A 17,138-nucleotide genomic window follows, 5' to 3' on the forward strand; every position below is an offset into this window, starting at 1 on the left:
TTTTTATTTTTTCAGGGAGACTTTAGAAACCAAATAATATTAAAAAAACAAAAAAAAAAAAATAGCCTTTCTATGGCCCACTGAATGAGAGAGAGAGGTGGCACACCCAGGAGTCAAGACTGGCACACAAGCTGAAAGGGCAATATTACTCTCCCACTGTTTTTTTATGTTTTTTTTTTTTTTTTCAGGGAGACTTTAGAAACCAAATAATATTAAAAAAACCAAAAAAAAAAATAGCCTTTCTATGGCCCACTGAATGAGAGAGAGAGGTGGCACACCCAGGAGTCAAGACTGGCACACAAGCTGAAAGGGCAATATTACTCTCCCACTGTTTTTTTATGTATTTTTTGTTTTTTAAGGGAGACTTTAGAAACCCAATAATATTTTTTAAAAAAATAAATAGGCTTTCTATGGCCCACTGAATGAGAGAGAGGTGGCACACCCAGGAGTCAAGACTGGCACACAAGCTGAAAGGGCAATATTACTCTCCCACTGTTTTTTTATGTATTTTTTTTTTTTTAAGGGAGACTTTAGAAACCAAATAATATTTAAAAAAAAAAAAAAAAAAAGGCTTTCTATGGCCCACTGAATGAGAGGGAGAGAGGTGGCACACCCAGGAGTCAAGACTGGCACACAAGCTGAAAGGGCAATATTACTCTCCCACTGTTTTTTTATTTATTTTTTTTTTTTTCAGGGAGACTTTAGAAACCAAATAATAAGAAAAAAAATAAATAAATAAATAGGCTTTCTATAGCCCACTGAATGAGAGATAGCACACACAGCAGTGGCACACAAGCCCTGACTGAGGCCAATATTTTTCTCCCACTGATTGATGTAGTGTTTTTGTGTTGAGGTAGATTTTAGAACACAAATCAAGGAAAAAAAAAAAAAATGCTTTCTATGGCCCACTGAATGAGAGGGAGAGAGGTGGCACACCCAGGAGTCAAGACTGGCACACAAGCTGAAAGGGCAATATTACTCTCCCACTGTTTTTTTATGTTTTTTTTTTTTTTTTTCAGGGAGACTTTAGAAACCAAATAATATTAAAAAAAAAAAAAAAAAAAAAATAGCCTTTCTATGGCCCACTGAATGAGAGAGAGAGGTGGCACACCCAGGAGTCAAGACTGGCACACAAGCTGAAAGGGCAATATTACTCTCCCACTGTTTTTTTAGGTTTTTTTTTTTTTTTCAGGGAGACTTTAGAAACCAAATAATATTTAAAAAAAAATAAAAATAAATAGGCTTTCTATAGCCCACTGAATGAGAGATAGCACACACAGCAGTGGCACACAAGCCCTGACTGAGGCCAATATTTTTCTCCCACTGATTGATGTAGTGTTTTTGTGTTTTTTGTGTTGAGGTAGAATTTAGAACACAAATCACGGAAAAAATAAATAGGCTTTCTATGGCCCACTCAGTGAGAGATGGCACACACAGGGATGGCACTGTAGCAGAAATGCCAATCTTAATCTCCCACAAAAAAAAACAAAAAAAAAAAAAAAACTGTCCTACAATTACTATCTCCCTGCAGTAATGTAAGCCAGGTATGGCAGGCAGCAATAGGAGTGGACTGATGCACAAATTAAATAAAAAGTGTGGACAAACAAAAAAGATAGCTGTGCAGAAAGGAAGGAACAAGAGGATATGTGCTTTGAAAAAAGCAGTTGGTTTCCACAGTGGCGTACACACAGCAATACAGCTATCACGGAGCCTTCTAGGGCAGCCCAATGAGCTACAGCGCTGAGGGGAAAAAAAAAAAAAAATAGCTTCCACAGTCCCTGCACACCGAAGGTGCTGTTGGACAGTGGAAATCGCTGCAGCACAAGCGGTTTGGTGGTTAGTGGACCCTGCCTAACGCTATCCCTGCTTCTGACGAAGCGGCAGCAACCTGTCCCTAAGCTCAGATCAGCAGCAGTAAGATGGCGGTCGGCGGGAACGCCCCTTTATAGCCCCTGTGACGCCGCAGACAGCAAGCCAATCACTGCAATGCCCTTCTCTAAGATGGTGGGGACCAGGATCTATGTCATCACGCTGCCCACACTCTGCGTTCACCTTCATTGGCTGAGAAATGGCGCTTTTCGCGTCATTGAAACGCGACTTTGGCGCGAAAGTCGCGTACCGCATGGCCGACAAGCACAGGGGTCGGATCGGGTTTCATGAGACGCCGACTTAGCCAAAAGTCGGCGACTTTTGAAAATGATCGACCCGTTTCGCTCAACCCTACTCTTTTGTGCTTCATTTATCAAAACTATATAACAAACCAGTTAACTTACAGCAACCAATTTAGAGCTCTGACTTTCCTTTGAAAGTGAAAAATGCAAGCTGGGCTCTACCATAAGCACATAGATAGTAGTATTGATAAATAAGGGCCAATAGTGTCCTCTCAATAGGTCTGGATACATTTATAGAACTCGCAGAAATCTAATGGGTGTTACACTGTTCCACTCAGTACCTGACCATCACTATGAGCTGGTTGTGAGTCATAGGGGGACCAGCAGAACTCTGCAGGAATTTATATCTACTCTGTCCTGCAGAGATTTGCTTCCCCAGCCTATCATCTGTTAGCAGGTGATATATCAGGCGACTCCACCCCTTGCCTGAACATGGGTTCCTAGTCTGAGTACCTGTTCATACATGGTGTAGTAGGCTGCTGCATGTTATCCACTGGACCTGTTTGATGTCTTCATCCCTGCTCTGACTCTATTTTGTGAACTCATGCTGCCTGCTCTGACCTTGGACTGTCTGACTATACTTTTGACTTTCTCTCCTGTGTCTTGTACCTGTGCATCTGACCATCTCAGGCTCGGACTTGCCCACCAGAGAACTGGAGAATTCTCCGGTGAGCCCAGGCACTGACACCTACTGGCCAGCAGCTGCCTAGGAGCCCCACTGCTTCAAGGGCCCCCAGCCAGTGGCTATGGGGCCCCTGAATCAAGGGGGCCTGCCCTGTGCCAGCCTAGCAACAGCTGGAGACAGATTCCCCTATGGGCGTGGAGATGCGTGAATACCATTTCTATTTAATAGCGGCCAGCATTAGCCGCAGGCTGCAGCTAACACTGCCCGCATGTAAAGCCCCACCACACACACACACAAAGCACCGCACCACATACACACACACGCAGACACACAGTGCAGCACATCCCAGCATCCTGCTTCCTGTCTGAGACAGCCCAGCTGGATGACGTCCTCATCCAGCACGCTGTCTCAGACAGAAAGCTGCGACGAGGAAGAGGCTGCTGGGATGTGCTGCTGCTGCGGGGAGGCGAGCTGTGCTGTGTGTCTGTTTGCGTGTATGTGGTGCGGTGCTTTGTGTGTGAGAATGATGCAGTGCTGTGTGTGTGTGTGTATGTGTGTGTGTATGAGAGGGGTGGTGGGGAAGGACAATGATATTGGTGGGGGAGACAATGATGGAAGTGATGGGCAATGATGGTGGGGGAGGCAATGATCGAGGTGATGGGCAATGATGGCCGTGGGGGGGAGACAATGATGGAGGTGATGGGCAATGATGGAAGTGATAGGCAATGATGGTGGGGGGAGGCAATGATAGAGGTGATAGGCAGTGATGGTGGGGGAGGCAATGATGAAGGTGATGGGCAATGATGGTGGGGGAGGCAATGATGGAGATGAATTTCAATAGTTTCCCATAGCAATTTTTTCAATTTATTTTTTTCTGCATTGTTTTTATTTTGCAACTTAACAATTTTTTACAATAATTTTCCAGGAGTTTTTAAGTCCAATACTAATGCCAATAGTAAACCACTTAGAAAATCACTATAACCAGAGCATGCAGATTTTATTTGATAAAAATCTGCTGACAAAATACCGGTAAGTCACAAAAAGACTAGAATCCAAACCAATTCTTTTGCAATGCATTTAATATTTCTGTCTGTGAAACCAATATAAGGTATATCAACACTGCGTTTTTTTTTAGGGTATGTGTCCATGGGCCGTATTACATGCGGAATAGTTGTGGATTGAACGCTGCGTGGAGCCGCAGCGTCCAGATATTACAGCATAGTGGAGGGGATTTTATGAAATCCCGTCTCCACTCTGCGTGGGAACATGCATCCGGTGGCCCTGCGTTTCTGGACATGCGGCGCGTCTTTTTAGAACGCAGCATGTCCGTTTACCTTGCGGCGACGCTGCGCCGCCGCAAGGTAAAACACAGGGCCCTATGTGTGGAGTGCGATGATTCCGGATGTGTGCAATGAACACATCCGGCATCATCGCGTCTACAGAAGGGGGTGGGGCTTTGGGTGGAGCGAGTTTTCCGCTCCGTCCAAAGCGCCAGCCATCCTGAACGTGGACACGCACCCTCAAGCAGATTTAGTCCAGAATCTGCCAGAAAGGTGCTGCAAAAGTGCCCCATAAAATAAACATAATGCACAGCATTGTCAAAATGACATTGCTGTGCACATGTTCTGTTTTGTCACTTCTATTAACCACTTCACGACCAGAGGTATTTTTGTTTTTGCATTTTCCTTCATCCCAGAGCCATAACTTTTATTTTTCCATCAATATGGCCATGTGAGAGCTGGTTTTTTTGCAGGGCAAGTTGTACTTTTAAAATACACTATTGGTTTTAACATATCGTGTACTGAAAATCGGGAAAAAAATTCCAAGTGCAATGAAATTGCGAAAAAAGTGCAATTCCACAGCTGTTTTTTTTTTTTTTCTTTAACCATGTTCACTAACTGCTGAAACTGACCTGCCATTATGATTCTCCAGGTCATTACGAGTTCATAGACACCAAACAAGTGTTTAGTGGAAAAAAAAATGGCGCCATTTTCTGAAAATTGTAGCGTCTCCATTTTTCGCCATTTAATTTGGGTTATTGATCGGGCAATTCTGAACGCGGCAATACCAAATATGTGTATGTTTGTTTGTTTTTGTATTGTTTTATTTTGAATGGGGCGAAATGGAGATTTGAACTTTTATATATTTTTTTAAAACATTTTTTTACTTTTTACATGCTTTAATAGTCTCCATGGGAGAATAGAAGCTTCAGTACTTTGATCGCCTCTGCTACACACAGGCGATGATCAGATCGCATGTGTGTAGCAGAAATTCTCATCTGCTAGGAGTGCCGTCCACGGGGTGGCGCACATAGCAATCCGGCAATGATAACCATAGAGGTCTCTTTCAGACCTCTGGTTGTCTTGCCGTTCCATCGGTGACCCACGATCCATGTGACTGGGTCACCGATGGGCGGGATTTACAACGCGCTTCCAGTAAGAGCGAGTTAAATGCCGCTGTCAGAAATTGATAGTGGCATTTAACTAGCGAACAGCTGCGGGTGGATCGCGATTCTACCTGCGGTTGTTGCGGGCACATGTCAGCTGTATAGATCAGCTGACATGTGCCCGGAAATGTGCGGGTTCAGTGCTGGAGCCTGCACCAAGCAGTGGGGGAGTCCGACATCGGTGTCAGAAAAGTGTTAACCGCTTTAGGGTTCGGAAATCTATTCAAAAGCTGCCAGCTCTCTATATTTCACTGTATAGAGTAAGAGACAGTGGCAGCAGAGTCACATCAAGAACAATGCCACCGGCAAATCCACTCCAGGTAAGCAATCGTTTTTTCCTGAAGCAACTTTGGGAAAACATGGAGACTGCAGCAGCATATAAAAGATGCCGTGTGCACACAGCCTTAGGCAAAGTTCCCACGATGGGTATTTGGTGCATTTTTGACAATGCTTATTTTCACTGAAAATGCAGCTTATTACAGTTCCAGAAAGTGAATGGGGTTTATCAAAAGTTCATGTCCACTGTGCTTTCTTTTTTTAAACAGCTTGAACTGCATGAATTTCACTTGTAAATATGAGTCTTATTTGTGCATTTTCCCCACAGACTTGAGGTGAGGAAAATCTGCAGGTAATAAACGCATACGCGTTTTTAATGCATTTCCACAGCCAAATTGCACTAAAAACACATGTAATCAGCTGAGATTATCAATAAAATGTTACCAAAACTAAGCAAGAGGAAATATCCAAAACAAAGCACTTTTATTTAGAACATGGCAAACCAGAAGGAGACAATAACCGCAGCAGAAAAAATGAGATAAAAGTGTTTAACTCACCAAATACTCATCGTGGGAACTTAGCCTTAATTTAAGGCCTTTCATTCGGTTCTATTTTTTGTTGTTTTTTGGTTCAAAGTATTTTTACCTTATTTGAATTGATAACAGGAGGTATAAAATACATATTTTATACTGAACTAGGAATTAATACTAGTTTTATGCTGGAGAGCCAATAAGTCTTGTCTCTTTTTCTGATAGCAGTATAAAACGTTGAGCTGTTGTGCTGCCATGACCCAGTTGTCCTAATTTCAAAAGATCAGGTTCTAAACTTCCTGAATTAAATTAGTTTACAATATTGCGAAACTATGGATGATCATGAAGGATCAAATAGGCATGGTATATTTGCATTATGTTGTACTTATACTAAAAGAAGCAATCATATCAGTCTAACTAGTGAAACTAGCACATGAATAAACACTATGTATCTGTACGGTATACTGTATATATATAGTTTGTTGGATATAGGAGCAACATTGTTACTTAAATGTTATATTTTTCAACAATTTCAAGTGGCATCACTGATCCTGAAATAGCCGTGTTTCAAAGTTTCCATAAAAAAGTACATTTCACATTGATATCCTAAATAGCACGGGTTGATAAGACAAACAGATACTGGTCAGACAAGCTTCAGGAGCACAAAGAAGCGTCTGTTTTCAACCTACATTACATCAACAAGACCTCAAGCTTCATCTCCTGCATTGGAAAAGCACAAGGGTTTCCTATATTTCCAATTCTTGTATGTTTAGATATTTTTTAATAAAACAAAGGACCTCAAAAAAAGACCCTGAAAGAAAATATAATGTCTTTTTTACTTACCATGGCAAAGTGAGCAGTCCAGATTTTGGTTTTAGAATAGTGCAGACATCAAAGAATCAGAGCACTCCAAATCACCCACAACTATATTAATGTATGTAAGGCGCAATCACTTCGACTTCTCTGGGACTTTTTCCAACAGTAAAATGTTCTCTTTCCTGTCCTTTGATTGTCGGTGCCGACTGATGAATTACCTTCTGTCATACACAAAGCCTATTTTAGCATGCAGATGGATCAGATGACACAAGTCAGTGCTGGTTTCCAGTTTTCAGGTTGTCTATGATTGTATAGCTTTGTTTTGGTGGATGCAAGGGTTAACTAGGTGTGTTCCAGGGTGGGTGTGCCAATAAACTTCCTGACAAAGCTTCTAGGACAAGTACAGAATCGTCACTTGGCAGAAGATGCTGAATGTGTCTGTCTTAATTACTAGGTTGTGCGCATTGTAAAGAAGAAAAAAAATCCATGACTTCATTAACAGAAAAAGTGAAACTCTGCAGTCAGTTATTAAGTCTGTGATCTGCTTACATGCAGCTAGTACTGTTATCTCAACCATCCTTAGCCACTTGGTATAGACCTATACTAGAAGGACAGATGTGTCCAACCCTGCCCTGTCTTTAAATTGACAAATGGATTATCCAGGAGTTAAAAACAAAGGCAGTTGTTTTTTCCAGAAGTTACTCCACACTTGTCCACAACACCAGACATAACCCATTGACTTGTGTGGTGCTGTTTCTTAGAGAATGTAGTGTTTATAATTCTGGGACATTACAATATTCCAAACTGCTAGAAAAATCATCAGTGAGATGTAATTTATATTACAATCATTGGCTGGCTAGTGGCCACACATAGTATAAGCAACTCCTCCTGACATAATATTACAAAAAGCGGATCCATTGTTTAATTTTTTATTTCCTCTATCAATAGTACACATGAAGATAAGAAACTTTGCAATATACTTTATTACACACATTGGCTTCTTTCTCCTCCCAGATTCATCTTTCATTCACGGTTCACAAGTAAAATCTGTATTCAATGAAGATTACTTACAGAGATGACATTTGCTCCTCATGAGAATCTATGTAGAGGAAAGGGCGGAGGAGGACAGAGGCGATAATGGCAGGTACAGATATTTTGATACCTGTACATCTAAAATGATAATTACACCTAAAGCACCACTCCAGTATTTGTTTGTTTTTTTGTACCTCTGGAGTAGTGCTCTAAATGTAATTCCCCTGCCCCCACTATGCGTGACTGCAAACTTCTGAATCCTCACAGCACGTGCATTGCACGCTGTCAGGATTCTCTGGTGCCGGTGGGAAGAGTGGGTGCTCACGTAACCACAAGTATGTCATTTGCATAAATGCGGTCACCAAGTAGATGTGTGCTGCTTCACTCAATTCACTTGTATTGAGTGAGGCCTTGCACGATTAGTCGGAATGTGGCCATAAGTATGCAAATCGAAAACTTGCCATCATGTCACCACCTGCTCTCGCGTGGAAGAATCCTGACAGTGCTCACTGTGAGGATTCAAAGTCTGCAGTCAAATAGAGTGACTGCAGACTTTCATCACAAACTTGGATAACCCCTTTAAGTATCAAATTAAGCATTGTAGCATGTTCAATCCGTACGCTGTGTAATATACTCACTGTCAGGATATGGCTCTGCTTGCCAGTTCCAGCAATCACATGGCCAGTCATATGCGATTTTCATAATTACAGTCATGTGCTGACTAGCTTCTTTTCCTGCTTCTCTCAATGAAACAGGGGCTGTAGTATTTCACTGAACATTGAGAGAATTAGAAAGAACAGCTCGTTGGTACATGACTGTGTGCAAATCGCATGTGAGCGGTCTCATGACTACTACTCAGATCGCTTAAGCTGTGTATAAAAGGGGTCGCCAAACGGAATTTTTGCCCAGGGTGTCGGAGCACCTAGATACGCCACTGTTATTCCTCACGGCAGCTCTGGATTTCAGTCATAGAGGTGTGCCGGTGTGACTTCAGTCACCACTCAGCCCTGATGTATTGCAATCAATGCTCTGAGGTGTGCTTACAATCGTCGTTCACTATATACTGACCAGGGACTGAAGCCGCGAGGCTACCATGAGGAATAAAGTTCATTTCCTCCCGGTATTCGGGTTTTTAGTGCAGTGGCCAGCCAACTTTAGAAGGCTATTAACCTGCAGATTAACCCCGTATCTGTAGGAAAATAGCATTTGGGGACATGACCCGTTCCTTTTAAGATCAGAGGGTGTCCTCCAACACTTCCTGAAGTCAGAAATGTAATTGGTCATGGTATTATCCAAAGTGCTTGGACATGTTCAGTATTGCTCTGTGTTCCATAATTAATGAACGAATCATAAAAAAAAGTTTTGCTTCTGCTCCTTGCTGAAAGATTAACATATTTTAGTAATAAGCAGTAGCTATACATGCTTTTGGTAATGAGCGTTATAGATGTAATGTAACAACATGCCTCCTTGTAATATTTTAAGGGTACGTAGACTGAATTATAGTATATATATCAATTATTCATCAAAAGTTAAAGAGTAACTGTCATTTTAATTTTTATTTCCAAAATAAACAGTACACATGAAAATCAACAAATACATTTCTTTCTTTCTCCCTAATGTTCTCATGACACAGTTACAGCTCCTCATAGAACATGAGCACCAGTCTCAGTGGTTGGGAAATCCATGTTCACTGAAGAAAGATTTCACTTTGACATGTGAATTGACAATATTGAAAATGAAATATCAGTCCAGCAGGAAGCAGATTTCTCTGATAAGTTATACTGTTTTATAAAGTTTCTTATCTTCAAGTCTATTACTGACTTATTAAGTAAAAAGTAAATAAAAAGATCATTACTCTATAAGTTTGTAAATACTTTATTTATTACTGATCCTGACTCACATCCTGTTTAATAGCCCAAGGCTCCGCCGTTCTAGGAAATGGACAATAAACATGTTGCCATACAGTTCCTTGAAATCTTATCTGGGAGCTAATAATGCAGTGGAACAGGGTTTTTTTCTGGTGCTCAGAATACACTTCCCAGAATGCAAAAGATAACAAGAAATAATGGAAGATCTTGGCTCTGGATCCTTCAGAGTTATCAATGCAACCAGTGGCGTAATGCCACTGGTGGCAGGCCATGCGCCCCTGCACCATACTTTCAACTGTTTTAGCATCCTAGATGCCGATACAGCTAAAAACAATTATGGGAGCCTTCAGCTGAAGTGTCTCCTCTGTGTCTCAGCTCTGTGATATCTCAGTGCACATCACTACAGCGCGCCCTCTGTGCTGAGGAGTGCAGAGGGTCAGAAGACGCTGAGGATATCAGGACAGCGAGGGAACGGGAGAGGTGAGTAATGGATTAGAGAGCAATATATGCGGCCCATTATACTGTATGGAGCACTATAAGAGGCCCTTTATACTGAATGGAGCAATATATGTGGCCCTTTATACTGAATTGAGCAATATGTGAGGCCCATTATACTGAATGGAGCAATATGTGGAGCCCAATATACTGAATGGTACAATATATGGGGCTCGATCTACTGAAGGGAGCAATATATGAGGCCCATTATACTGTATGGAGCACTATATGGGGCCTGTTATACTGTATATAGCACTATATGAGTCCCATTATACCGTATGGAGTACTATGTGGTGCCCATAATACTGTATGGAGCACTATGTGGTGCCCATAATACTGTATGGAGGACTATGTGATGCTCATAATACTATACAGAGCACTGTTGGGCCCATAATACTGTATATAGGACTATGTGGTGCTCATAATACTGCATGGAGGACATTGTATAGGAGGAAAATAGGAGGAAAATGTCTTTGTAAGGGATGCAAAGCTGTAAAATATGTTTCTGTGACCCCCACCGAATGTTTTTTGTTTTTTTGGGGGGTGAATGTTTCTCAAATAGAACTTCTATATGAAAAATGTGTTGTAATACATGTACATATGCTTTAATCAATGTTCAATATGAAAGTCAAACTTTTTGCTTTGATTTCACTGATTTAGGCCACGTGCACACGTTGCGGAAAGTGGTGCGGATTTTTCCGGGCTGATTTTGGTAAATCCGCAGGTAATCTGCACTGCAGATTTCCTACGGATTTACCGCTATTTTTTTGCTGATTTTGTGCGGATTCCAACTGCGGTTTTACACCTGTGGATTCCTATTATGGAGCAGGTGTAAACCGCTGCGGAATCCGCACAAAGAATTGACATGCTGCGGAATAAACAACGCTACATTTCCGTGCGTTTTTTTCCGCAGCATGTGCACTGTGGATTTTGTTTTCCATAGGTTTACTTGGTACTGTAAATTCATGGAAAACTGCTGCGAATCCGCAGCTGCCAATCCGCTGCGGATCCGCAGCAAAATCCACAACATGTGCACATACCCTTAATACGTGTGGCTTATACCTGTCTTTAATACTGAATCACTGATACCACAAAGGGACTAATGGTAAGCTAAAACTTACAGGAGTTGTCCGGCATCAATATTTTTTTTTTTTTTTTAGACATAAATGGAGGAATACTCACCCTCCAGTGCCCATGCAAATCCAATGCAGCTAAGCTGCAGAGATCTGCTCTGTTCAGAAGTAACTGGACTGCTGCAGGCTATGATTGAGTGCAGCGGTCAGGTGATTGGATGCAGCAGTCAAAAATATCTCATGACACTCTCTTCTAGTCCCATAACAGCCGCAAACACAGGTTGCAGTAGTGTGATTTCTGAATGCAACAGACATAGTTAAAGTTCAAGTGCAGGCCTCTGGAGTATCCTAGATGGATCGTGCGGTAGTGCTGGAATGTGAATATGCCTTTGTTTATTATTTTAAAACTATGAATGCCTAATAAAAAATGTATTTAGGTGTTGGACAACTCGTTTAATGATTTTTAACAATATGCATTAAAATATATTACAGCACTTAGATAATTACAAAAATGTCTTTGTAATTCAAGTATTTTCTGCCTCATTTCATTGTAAAGGACAGATATTAGCAGATATTATTAACTTGGTAATACAGAAAAAGCCTAATATTCTCTTTAGAAAGTTCTTGCCCTATTAACTTCAGAGAAAGGAGAGGAGAAATTTTACATTCCGGGCTTGCTGTCATCCCAGAGAGTCTGTTCAGAGTTTGATCAGATTTACTTGGATGAGAGAATCGGAGCACACTATGAGAAGATGGAGAAGAACATTTTTACATCTTCTCCAGTCTGCGAGTCAGTGGAATCTGATATCATCCTAGTGCAGTCCAACATTTTCCATGCACCCATAGACTTGAATGGGTGAGTGGCAACTGAAATTAAAATGAAATTGCATCATACTGCAATCAAACTCTGACAGGGAAAAAAACGGCCATTAGCATTGCCCCATTAAATAACATTGGTCCGAGTGCTATCGATAAAACATCAAATAGTACTCATACAATGTGTCCACTCGTGTGAGCGAGCCCTTATAACATTTTAGCTCTTTTTCCCTAAATCATCAATACCGGCAATTTTCCTACAACTGCGATGCATAGCAAGATTACACCATCCCTAATGGGCAATGGCCACCAGTTACGGAATATTTTTTGGTTTGTGTGATGCAACCTCCTTCTTCATATCCCACCAAAGATTTTCTATGGGTTTCATGTAAGGCGACTGAGACAGCTAATTCAGAATATTCCAGAACTTCTTTGGAAACCAAGCCATAGGGGACTTTAAAGGGGAACTGTCACTCTCTATGAAAAAAAAAATGACACCTTGTAAAAACCACAGCTGTGATTGGTAGCATCTGAGAGAAAGGTGAAAGCGCACATCCTCAGAGAAGACTGAGAAGAAATGCCCAGTTGGACTGCAAGCAAATATTTCACCTACTGCACAACACATTAGTGTGAATATCTGCAATTAAACAACGCAGCACAAAACGGATAAGAATAGCAGAAGCGAGGTAGCCCAGGGTTTTCTTTACAAGGTACTAAACTCAGTTTTCTTGACCAAGTCACGGGTTCTTTGTAAGGTATGCTTGGGATCATTGTCCTGTTGGAAGTTCCAATTAAGTGTCAGCTTCCTCACAAACAGGATGACTTTTTTTCTAAAATTTCCCTCCATACACTTCAGGTTTCTAGGGCCAAAGATGGCAAAGCAGCCCTAAAGCATCATTGAGCTACTTCTGTGCTTGTTTTAGCATATGTTTAATTATTCCTCCTCCAGACATTGATGATCCATAGGGCTTGAAAGTTCCAATTTTGTTTACACAAAGCAGAATCCCAAAACTTCTGTGGACAATTTTTATGGTTTTGAGTATACTAAAGTTGAATTTTCTTGCGTTTTGGGCTAAGATGAAGTGTACATGTTGAACCTCCAGAATATAGACTTTCAGCATCTATGATGCACCATGCTATCCAAACGGAAACCTCAGTGCCTGTTAACACAAAATCTTGCTGCAGGTCTTTTTATAGTGAATGGAGGGTTTTGACCATCTGTCTCCTCAGAAATCTGTTGGCAGCTGGTGAACGTTTCCTTTTGTTCCACATCCATGTTACTTTAACTTTTGAAGTTACAAATTATGCTTCCAGCTGTATAACTACTCTAGGAACATTCAACCCCTTATCAATTTGCATCCTATTTTATGTTTGTGCAAGGCAACGAACTCTTTTTCTTAACTTTCTTTACCATTGAGTTAACTATTGACCAGTTCACATAAGCCAAATTTAGCCATTAAACGACCACCAAACAGCTATATGTAAGCCAATCGTCGGTCGTCTATTGACCAGTTAGGCAGGCCGACAAACTCTGTATGAATGAAAGTTAATAGAATTGTTCTATGCCGATAGAATGTCATATGATCAGCAGGACATAACAGAGGCTATGTGCTACTACTTAAAATGTTTTTTAAATAATCGCTTCTGACGATCATGATAGCTCATTCGACAATTGTTACCAGCCTGTTTATGCTTGTTCCCCAATTACTTGCCTATCCAAATGGGCCATTAGACATATTTCTAAGATGCAACCAAATGTCACTGTCAACAAACCCCTTGCAGGTCCAGGTACTTGATGTGTTGTATCACAAACACACCTGATTAATTTAATGAAGCCCTTGATTATTAAATCCTGAGACAACACATGATTTGCAAGTGGGTGCGCTAAAGAATTCTTCTATTCAGAGAATTGAATAATTCTGAGACTGTAGTAGTAATTAAAAGTGTCATTTTGTTTTCAAGTTGGAAAAACCATTATAAAACACAAATATATTGTAGTTTAGTAAGTACGGTATTTTGGGTAAAAAGAATTTTCTAAAAACGGCTAACATGGAAAAACTGAGAAATACATACCATAAGGAAACAGCCTTACCAAAACTTGTCAGATGACAAATGCACTAGCAGGATGCAGCAGGCCTCCACCAATGTGACTTTTTGTCATTTTTATTTCTGGTGTTTTTTTTCTGTGTTTTTTTTTTTGTTTTTCTTTTATAAATAACAAATTATTAATCTGCAATTTCTACCAAAGAATGCTAAAAAATAAAACTCAATACATGTGAATACTCCACAAAAATAGGCTGCTGTATAATGCAAATAACATAGTGGTATCCTTTTGCTGGTGGTATTTTGGGTGCTGGTTTTGCTCAGATTGCCAAAAGACATTTTTTTGTTTTGTCTTTTGAAATTTAGAGCCATAATGTGACGCTAGTGGCTTCACCTCCGGTAAATGGATCTACTACGGGGAAGTATAACGGGAAGCCTGCTGTTCACCAAGTCTCTCACAGATTCTGTGGTTCATTCATATTACCTGAGTCATGGCCTCCGCCAGAGAACAAGGGGCATCATGAAGGATCAAATCCTTAAGGGTTTCAGAATGGCCTTTGTGGAACTGGCAACTGAAAGCTTCATCGGTCCACAGAACATCGGGTGACCACTGCAGGAACTCAGTACAGTAGTCCTCAGCTGTGCAATTCCCCTGTGTAAGGTTCATGAGCTTAGCTTCAGCGACCTGGATCCTGTTGGGTTTGTCATATATCGGACCTAAACTGTCAAAAAAGTGTAAACAGAAAACCATTCTGGGACTTGTGGAGGCAAGGAAAATGCCCAGGTCTGAGGACCCCCTTGCAATAGGGACATGATTATTCCCACCCTCTGGAACCTACAGCTCTCTGTGAATATCATAAACTAGTCTTTCTCTCCCCAAAATGTATCAGGCAGGGCCATTACAGGTTCAGGAGAGACCAACTGTACTTCAGAAGGTACTGATATCATAGCCACTGCCGGCAGTGGAGGGCTATAGGAGGTCTTCATCAAATTAGTTATCTGACCCTGAAACTGCATTGTGATGACTCCAGACTCTCGCATTCCTTAGCCAGATTCTGAGTCATCTTCATCAAATACGCTACCTGGTTGCAAAGCTTGTGAACAGGCTCCATACTGGTGAAAAGAAAAACGTATTGGCCAGATGTAATGTGACGCTAGTCACTACTCACGAACTAGCCGTGAGGCAGAGTGGTCAAGAGATCCAAGCTCAAAAGCTAAGAAGGTATGTGATAAACAGAAGGAAGAAACAAAGGAGTAGTCAGGTAACGTTCTGAAGTAAGAATACCAGGAGGATAGTGGATCAGACCAGAAGGGGTTAAACAGGCGGATGGCCGGAACAAGGTCCAAGGTCAGGCAATTAAAGCTCTACAAACAGAAAACAAGACACAGAGAGACAAACCACACAGTAGCTGAATGTACTTCTGGCAGAGGTCTGACAGTAACACCCCAGTTAAGTAGCCTGGCAATCACCTGGGATAATGAACACATGGAGACAGCCAACGTCTCCCAGTCTTAGATTGGACAGCTGAGCTGTCAATCAACACACTGACAGCTCAGCATGCCCCTGCACCAGATTGGACGAATGAGCTGTGAAAGTACTTAGAGGTCCAGCACGTCCCTGTACCAAACTGGACTGCTGATCTGTCAATAACTGCATCCCAGACACACTGAGGGACTGAGGGGTAGAACCGTGACAGCTGAGTCTTGCTTCCTTCCCCTATGTCTTCCTCTGTGCTAGTCCGCACTGACTTACTGTTGTAGTGCGACAAGCACCTCTTATGTCATCATCCTAGTGGTCGCTCACCACTTGAGTATTCAGCAATTATAGTAACCTGTTCTTTGTTGGTTTTTTTGGAGATAGTCTGTTTCTCCTCTTGACTCTTCTACAGACACGAGTCTAATTATGTTGCTAACTACTCCAGTTTGCAATCCAGCAATGAGCTACTACTTCCAGTTATTGCACTCTTGGTTCTGCTGTGACATGTTCTAGTAAAAGGCTTGTCTCTTGTATGCACATGCGGGCCACATTTGCTGGAATTATAGTCAGCAAAAAAATGTTTACTTTGGTGTATAAGTTGTTATGGTAGCGAGAATACCAATTGTGATATTTTCTACTGTTAACGTAAAAAATAACTGATAATCAAGAGGGTTTTTTTAAGTATCTTTATATAACAGCAATAATACCTATAAAGAAGAATATTACTGAGGTTTTTAGTTGTTGAAATGCCTCTCATGGACAGCAGTGTAATCTATGACTCCCTGTTAGGCTACGTTGTGCGCCGCTGCGTCGGCGACGCAACGCACAACGCATGCAAAAACGCGTCAAAACGCACGCAAAAACGCTGCGTTTTGCGACGCATGCGTCGTTTTTTGCCGAAAATCGGACGCAAGAAAAATGCAACTTGTTGCGTTTTCTTGGTCCGACGCTTGCGGCAAAAAAGACGCATGTGTCGCACAACGCAACAAAAAAAAAACGCATGCGTCCCCCATGTTAAGTATAGGGGCGCATGACGCATGCGTCGCCGCTGCGTCGCCGACGCAAACCCGACGCACATTAGCTTAACGCTAATGTGAACGTAGCCTTAGTGCTTCTGCTTCCTTCACAGCATGTCCTGAGTTTGTGTTTAAAGAGGAAAAAGGTACAAGAAAAGGTTTCAATAAAGTATTTTAATTTTTGATTTAACTGACCACATAAATGTTGTAACACTAATGCTGTGTGTTCCTTCTCCTTCCTACTGACAGGGATGCCGACATAATCACCTCCCCGGCCACGAGGCAGTGTCCTCCCTCCCTGCCGTGGTTCCCCTCGACCTTCACACGCCATGCAGTTTCCCCGGCGGCGCATGCTCCCTGATTCTTAAAGCGGCAGCTTCCACACTTTGGAAATGACCCCAGCCAATAGCTGGGAGGCATCAAATATATAAGACACGCTCCCGAATATTGTGGC

General features: G+C 41.6%; 1 protein-coding gene across 2 annotated transcripts in view; it reads right to left on the reverse strand.

Annotated features, from left to right (window-relative positions):
• Positions 1 to 17,138, reverse strand: part of CRYBG1 (crystallin beta-gamma domain containing 1) — a 481,728-nt gene that overhangs the window by 241,012 nt on the left and 223,578 nt on the right. The window contains exon 1 of one of the 2 annotated variants that reach the window (XM_077289626.1): positions 6,892 to 7,177. The exons of the other annotated variant lie outside the window; for it this stretch is intronic. Coding sequence (XP_077145741.1) covers positions 6,892 to 6,894 — 3 coding nt within the window. The 5' untranslated portion in view covers positions 6,895 to 7,177. Of the gene's footprint in view, positions 1 to 6,891; positions 7,178 to 17,138 lie in introns of those variants that run through there. 2 annotated transcript variants of the gene reach the window in all.

The sequence above is a fragment of the Ranitomeya variabilis genome, chromosome 2 (assembly GCF_051348905.1).
Source record: "Ranitomeya variabilis isolate aRanVar5 chromosome 2, aRanVar5.hap1, whole genome shotgun sequence".
Lineage (NCBI taxonomy): Eukaryota > Metazoa > Chordata > Amphibia > Anura > Dendrobatidae > Ranitomeya > Ranitomeya variabilis.